This window comes from Coturnix japonica, linkage group LGE22C19W28_E50C23 (genome assembly GCF_001577835.2).
Source record: "Coturnix japonica isolate 7356 linkage group LGE22C19W28_E50C23, Coturnix japonica 2.1, whole genome shotgun sequence".
Taxonomy (NCBI): domain Eukaryota; kingdom Metazoa; phylum Chordata; class Aves; order Galliformes; family Phasianidae; genus Coturnix; species Coturnix japonica.
Window position 1 is genome coordinate 583,631 of NC_029544.1, and position 7,085 is coordinate 590,715.

Consider the following 7,085-nt stretch of genomic DNA (forward strand, 5'->3'; position numbering starts at 1 on the left):
TGGAAGCCTTGGGGTGTCCATGGGGCTGAGCCCCATAGGGGAGTGTCCCCAATATGGGGGTGGCACTGAGCCATAACCAGCCCCCTGCCACCCCCCCACACCCCACAGTGCCACCCCAACACCTGGTTCCCCTATGGGGCGAGAAGCAGATTCCTAAACAGCCATAAGGGCATCACCCATCTCCCATGGAGCAGCACCATGTGGTTTGGCATCGTTTGGCACATGATGGGGGGGGGGGGGCCCCGGGGGTCCCAGCCCCCCCCCCCCAGGACCCGGCGCTGCCATCGGGGGATGCTCTCAATGCAGATTCCCTTTGAATGGTGCTGAAGTCGATGGCATCAAAGACTTTGGACTGGACGGTGTCATTGGGTTGGATGAGGACCTGCCACCCCCAATGGGGGACAAGTCAGGGTTGGTACGAAATGAGATGCAGCCCCCTCCCCAAAGTGACCCCCCCCCCCCAACATGCATTGGGTGCCCACCTCGCCATGTGCTATTCCACCTCCCCGTTGTGCTTGTGCTGGGTGGGGGGCACGGGGGGCTCCTCCTCATAGGGTGACAGCTCCTCAATGGACGCTTGGTTGGTGATGCCTGCGGGGGGACATGGGGACAATCAGGGGGTCTCCAGGGATGAGCAAGAGCCATCTCATTTATGGGGTCACCTCCAATGGGTCACCATCCCATAGGACACCTCTTCATGGGCCACCTCTCTGTTGGTCTCTATTCCATGGGTCCCCATCCCATAGGACAACATCCCATATGTCACCATCCCATAGACCACCTCCCCATGGGAAACCATCCCATAGGACACCTCCCTATGGGTCCCCACCCCATGGGTCACTATCCTATAGGACACCTCCCCATGGGTCACCATCCCATGGTTCACCATCCCATAGGCCACCCCCGATAGATCACCATCCCATGGGTCACCATCCTATAGACCACCTCCCCATGGGTAACCATCCCATGGGTCACCATCCCATAGGACACCATCCTATGGGTCCCCATCCCATAGGACACCATCCCATAGGCAACCTCCCCATAGATCACCATCCCATGGGTCACCATCCCATGGTTCACCATCCCATAGACCACCATCCCATGGGTCCCCATCCCATAGACCACTTCTCCATGGGTAACCATCCCATAAGACACCTCCCTATGGGTCCCCATCCCATGGGTCACCATTCCATAGGCAACCTCCCCATAGGACACCATCCTATGGGTCACCATCCCATGGTTCACCATCCTATAGACAATCATCCCATGGGTCCCCATCCCATAGGCCATCTCCGCATAGGACACCATCCCATTGGCCATCTCCCCATAGATCACCATCCCATAGACCACCATCCCATGGGTCACCATCCCATAGGCCACCATCCCACGGGTCCCCATCCCATAGGCAACCTCCCCATAGATCACCATCCCATGGGTCTCCATCCCATGGGTCGCCATCCCATAGGCCACCATCCCATAGGCAACCTCCCCATAGATCAACATCCCATAGACCACCATCCCATGGGTCACCATCCTATAGACCACCTCCCCATGGGTCACCATCCCATATGCCACCTCCCCAAGGATCACCATCCCATAGGTCACATCCCCATGGCTCACCATCCCATGGGTCCCCATCCCATAGGCAACCTCCCCATAGATCACCATCCCATAGACCACCATCCCATGGGTCCCCATCCCATAGGCCACCACCAAAGGACATCTGGTGGCCCTATTGACCATCACCCACCGCTGGCCGCCCTCTCCTTCCACTTCTGCTTGTTCTCCTGGATGTATTTGGTCCACGTGGATCGGAAGCTGGACAGGTCAGCGTTGATGTCCCCCAGCTCCAGGTGCTCATCCAGGGATGTCTGTCTCCACTGGGAGCTGCAGGGGGCAGAGCCACCAGCGTCACCCCACCCCATACATCCCCATATCCCAAATGCAATGGGTCACCCCACCCCATACATCCTCATATCCCAAATGCAATGGGTTCCCTCCTCAAGGCTGAGAAAGGGGAAACTGAGGCACAGACACGCGGCTGAGCCTGGTGGATAGGAGATGGGGTGGATGCTGGCCCCCAACCTGGGCTGCTGGCCTCCTGTTGGGTTCCCCTTGGCTTTGGAGCTGTCTTCGTTTTGGGGCAGCACCATCTTCTCGGCCACGTCGGTCAGTACGGAGAAGGTGGGCTCCACAATGAAGTCAATGAAACCTGAGGTGGGGGGGAGAATACAACGGCACAAGGCTCAATGAGGGAGGGGCTGCATCTTCCCAGATTGGATGGCGTTTGATGGGGTTAGGATGGCGGATGGGTTTGTTTCAGGTTGGTAGGATGGGGTTGGTTGGAGATGGGGTTGGTTTGGGCATGCAGTTGCGCATAGGGACTTGGTTGAATGGTTGGCAGATGGGAATCGGTGTCCGGTTGGAATGGCTTGGGGTTCGCGGAATGGGGTATGAGAGATGGTTGGTTGGATCATGGTGTGTTGGGTGGTTGTTTGAATGGGTTCGAATGGGAGCTGAGAACCGTTGGATGGGAATGGGGTTGTTTGGGATGGTTGGTTGGGGATCGGCGTTATTGGGACTGCGGTTGGTTGGGTTGGTGGCGGATGGGTTGGCTGGATGGGTTGTGGGATGGGTGGGATGGGTTAGATGAGGTTGGGGTTGGGGATGGGGTTGGAGTTGGAGATGGGGTTGGTTGGGGGATGCAGTTGGATAGGGTTGGTTTGGAATGGGGTTGGGGATGGGAATGGGGTTGGTTGGGGATGGGGTTGGTTTGGGGTTGGTTGGGGATGGAGTTTGGGGATGCGACCACCACTCACCGATCTGGGACTGAGCCACCAGCGTGGAGGTGCGGTCGCAGAGGGGTGAGAAGGGCAGCCCCAGTTCGGCCTCTTTGTCACCCTACAGAGGCACAGAGTGTCCCCATAGAGCAATGTGGGGGTCCCCATAGAGCAATGTGGGGGTCCCCATTGACCCCAGGGGACACGGGGGCCGTACCTGCCTGAAGAACTCCTCCATCAGCGCCTTGGTCCAGCGGCTGTGCACTGCCCACTGCTTGGTGGGGTGGCTGATATCGGCTGCGTGCAGCAGCAGCGACAGCACCTTGGATTTATCGATCCTAAGAAGGGCATCAGGACTCAGAGCTGACCCCAAAACGTGTCCCCCCATCCCCCCGGTGCCACGTCCCCAACACCCCACCCTCACCGTTCCAGCTGCTGTAGGGCCGTCTTCATGGACTTCACCTGCTGGAAGTGGCAGGACATGTCGGTGGCCAGGACCATCTCGATGACCAGAGCGCGCAGCTCCCTGTGCCAAGAGGGGACAAGGCTGGCGTGGACCATGGGGCAGCAGGGACAAAGGGGATGGTGGGGGCAATGGGGACAATGGGGACAATGGGGACAATGGGGTCAATGGGGCCAATGGGGACAATGGGGTCAATGGGATCAATGGGGCCAATGGAATCAATGGGGTCAATGGGGTCAGTGGGGCCAATGGGGACAATGGGGACAATGGGATCAATGGGGACAATGGGATCAATGGGGACAATGGGGACAATGGGATCAATGGGGACAGTGGGGTCAGTGGGGACAGTGGGGGCAATGGGGACAGTGGGAGCAATGGGGACAATGGGATCAATGGGGACAATGGGATCAATGGGGACAATGGGGACAATGGGATCAATGGGAACAATGGGGTCAATGGGGTCAATGGGATCAATGGGAACAATGGGGTCAATGGGGACAATGGGGGCAATGGGGATAGTGGGGGCAATGGGGACAATGGGGCCAATGGGGATAGCAGGCACAATGGGGATTGTGGGGCCATTGGGGTCAATGGGGATAGTGGGGTCAATGGGGACAATGGGGTCAATGGGGATGGCAGTCACAATGGGGACATTGGGGTCAATGGGGTCAATGGGGACATTGGGGTCAATGGGGACAATGGGGTCAATGGGGACAATGGGGTCAATGGGGACAATGGGGTCAATGGGGTCAATGGGGCCAGTGGGGTCAACTGGGATTGTGGGGACAATGGGGCACAATGGGGTCAATGTGGGGCACAATGGGGTCAATGGAGAGAGTGCGGACAACGGGGGCAGCAGGGACAATGGGAATGGTGGGGACAATGGGAACAATGGGGACAATGGGGTCAATGGGGATGGCAGGCACAATTTTGATGGTGGGGCCAATGGGGCCAGTGGGGTCAATTGGGATGGTGAGGACAATGGGGACAATGGAGACAGTGGGACCAATGGAGACAATGGGGATGGCAGGAATAATGGGGATGGTAGGGCCAATGCAGACAATAGGGTCAATGGGGTCAATGGTGATGGTGAAGACAATGGGGTCAATGTGGGGACAATGGGGTCAATGGGGTCAATGGAGACAATGAGGATGGCAGGCAGAATGAGGATGGTAGGGCCAATGGGGTCAATGGGGATGGCAGGAATAATGGGGATGGTAGGGCCAATGGGGCCAATGGGGTCAATGTGAGGACAATGGGGACAACGGAGACAGTGGGGCCAATGGGGTCAATGGGGCTGGAAGGCACAATGGGGACAGTGGGGCCAATGGGGCCAATGGGGCTGTCAGGCACAATGGGGACAGTGGGGTCAATGGGGTCAATGGGGGTATTGGGGTCAATGGGGACATTGGGGTCAATGGGGCCAATGGGGCTGGCAGGCACAATGGGGACGGTGGGGACTCACACGAACTCGTCCTTGGTGAGGTTGACGAAGATGTTCATCTCCTCATCCTGCATCATGCGGAACACAGCGCTGATGTGGTGGTTCTCCAGCACCGAGCGGTCGTTGTACAGGATGGCACAGTCTGACCTGGGGGGGGACAGTGGGGGCACATGGTGGCACCGCTCGGTGTCCCACATGGCAGTGCCAGTCCTTTATAGCCTGGCCTTATTGCTGGCCCTATGGCTTCAGAGCATCTCAATCTGAGCCTGACTGGCCCTACAGTGCCAGCACATCTGTCCTATAACCATGGGGTGATGAGCAATGCTCCCTTGCCCCACAGCGTCCCATGTGTCCCCACAATGGGTCCCTTGTTCTGCACTTTGTTCACATGCTGTGCCATGTCTCCGTGCTATGTCACATCACTGTGCCATCCCACATCCCTGTGCCACGACCCCATGCCATCCCATATCCCTGTGCCATCCCATATCCCTGTGCCATCCTATATCCCTGTGCCACGACCCCATGGCATCCCTTATCCCTACACCATCCCATATCCCTGTGCCATCCCATATCCTTGTGCCAATGTCCCCATGCCATCCCATATCCCTATGCCATCCCACATCCCTGTGCCACGTCCCCATGCCACCCCATATCCCTACACCATCCCATATCCCTGAGCCACGTCCCCATGCCATCCCATATCCCTCTGCCATCCCATATCCCTCTGCCATCCCATATCCCTCTGCCATGTTCCCATGCCATCCCATATCCCTGTGCCATCCCACAACCCTGTGCCACATCCCCATGCTATCCCATATCTCCATGCTATCCCATATCCCTGTGCCATCCCATATCCCCATGCTATGCCATGTCCCAGGCAGTGCCACATCCATCTGCCATGCCATATCCCCATGCCATACCACATCCATCTGCCACGCTATATCCCCATGCCATGCCATGTCCCCATACCATGCCATGTCCCCTATGCCATGCCATGTCCCCATAGCCATGCCATGTCCCCATGCTGTGCCATATCCCTGTGCCATGGTGCCATGCCATATCCCTGTACCATGCCATATCCCTGTGCCATGCCATATCCCTGTGCCATGGTGCCATGCCATATCCCTGTGCCATGCCACGTCCCCATGCCATTCCACATCCCCGTGCCGTGCACGTCCCTCACTTGGTCTGGATGTGGAAGCTGTTGGTGGTGCCCGTGTGCTCGTAGTCGTGGATGGCAGCAGCAAAGATGATGGCCAGGACCTCAATCTCCGTCAGGTAGTGCTGGGGGACACGGGGTGAGGGGGGGACACATACACCCCAAACATGGACAGGGACAGCCCAGTGCCACCCAGCAATAGGGGCATGGGGACCTGAGTGTGTGTGCAACCCCACAGCTGAGTGTGACACCGACGTGTGTCCCCATGGCAGCGTAACAACCAAGTGGGGGTGACAGCATGAGGTGACCCCTCCTGCTCCCAAAACAAGGGGTGACCCCCATCCTATAGTGTCCCCATAGTGTCCCTATAGTGTCCCCATTGTGTCCCCATAATGTCCCCATTGTGTCCGCATAGCATCCCCATAGTGTCCCCATAGTGCCCCCATAATGTCCCCATAGTGTCCCTATAGTGTCCCCATTGTGTCCCCATAGTGTCCCTATAGTGTCCCCATATTGTCCCCATAGTGTCCCCATAGTGTCACCATAGTGTCCCCATAGTGTCCCTATAGTGTCCCCATATTGTCCCCATAATGTCCCCATAGTGTCCCCATAGTGCCCCCATAATGTCCCCACAGTGTCCCCATAGCGTCCCCATAGTGTCCCCATAGCATCCCCATAGCGTCCCCATAGTGTCCCATAGTGTCCCCATAGAGTCCCATAGTGTCCCCATAGTGTCCCCATAGTGTCCCTATAGTGTCCCCATAGAGTCACTATAGTGTCCCCATAGCGTCCCCATAGCGTCCCTATAGTGTCCCTATGGTGTCCCTATAGTGTCCCTATGGTGTCCCTATGGTGTCCCTATAGTGTCCCTATAGTGTCCCTATAGTGTCCCTATGGCGTCCCTATAGCATCCCTATAGTGTCCCTATAGTGTCCCCATACCAGCATGCCAGTACGGAGCAGGAAGCAGTGCACAGTCTGGGTGACATCGGCAGCGTGTGCCTGGTTGTGATAAGGGTTACGGTATTTCCCATAGCCGACCTCCAGCGCGTCCAGCAGCGTGGTGAGGAACACAGCGGGGATCTAAGGGGGCACACGCGTGTGTCAGGCTTGTGTAAAGGGGAATTACACCCTGGGGATGGGGATGGGATGGGATGGGATATGGGATGGATATGGGATGGAATGGAATGGGATGGGATGGGATGGGATGGGATGGGATGGGATGGGATGGGATGGGATG

At 57.5% G+C, this 7,085-nt stretch overlaps 1 protein-coding gene across 2 annotated transcripts in view; it reads right to left on the bottom strand.

Annotated features, from left to right (window-relative positions):
• The window catches only part of PDE1B (phosphodiesterase 1B), a 10,245-nt gene continuing 3,160 nt past the window's right edge, over positions 1-7,085 (bottom strand). Inside the window, exons 5-14 of one of the 2 annotated variants that reach the window (XM_015886875.2) lie at positions 6,788-6,928; positions 5,871-5,971; positions 4,709-4,834; positions 3,205-3,306; positions 2,998-3,118; positions 2,820-2,901; positions 2,086-2,212; positions 1,751-1,887; positions 483-591; positions 1-382 (exon numbers count right to left, since the gene is read on the bottom strand). In XM_015886875.2, coding sequence (XP_015742361.1) covers positions 494-591; positions 1,751-1,887; positions 2,086-2,212; positions 2,820-2,901; positions 2,998-3,118; positions 3,205-3,306; positions 4,709-4,834; positions 5,871-5,971; positions 6,788-6,928 — 1,035 coding nt within the window. In that variant the 3' untranslated portion in view covers positions 1-382; positions 483-493. The remainder of the gene's footprint in view (positions 383-482; positions 592-1,750; positions 1,888-2,085; positions 2,213-2,819; positions 2,902-2,997; positions 3,119-3,204; positions 3,307-4,708; positions 4,835-5,870; positions 5,972-6,787; positions 6,929-7,085) is intronic. The other variant, XM_015886874.2, reaches the window with a different exon arrangement.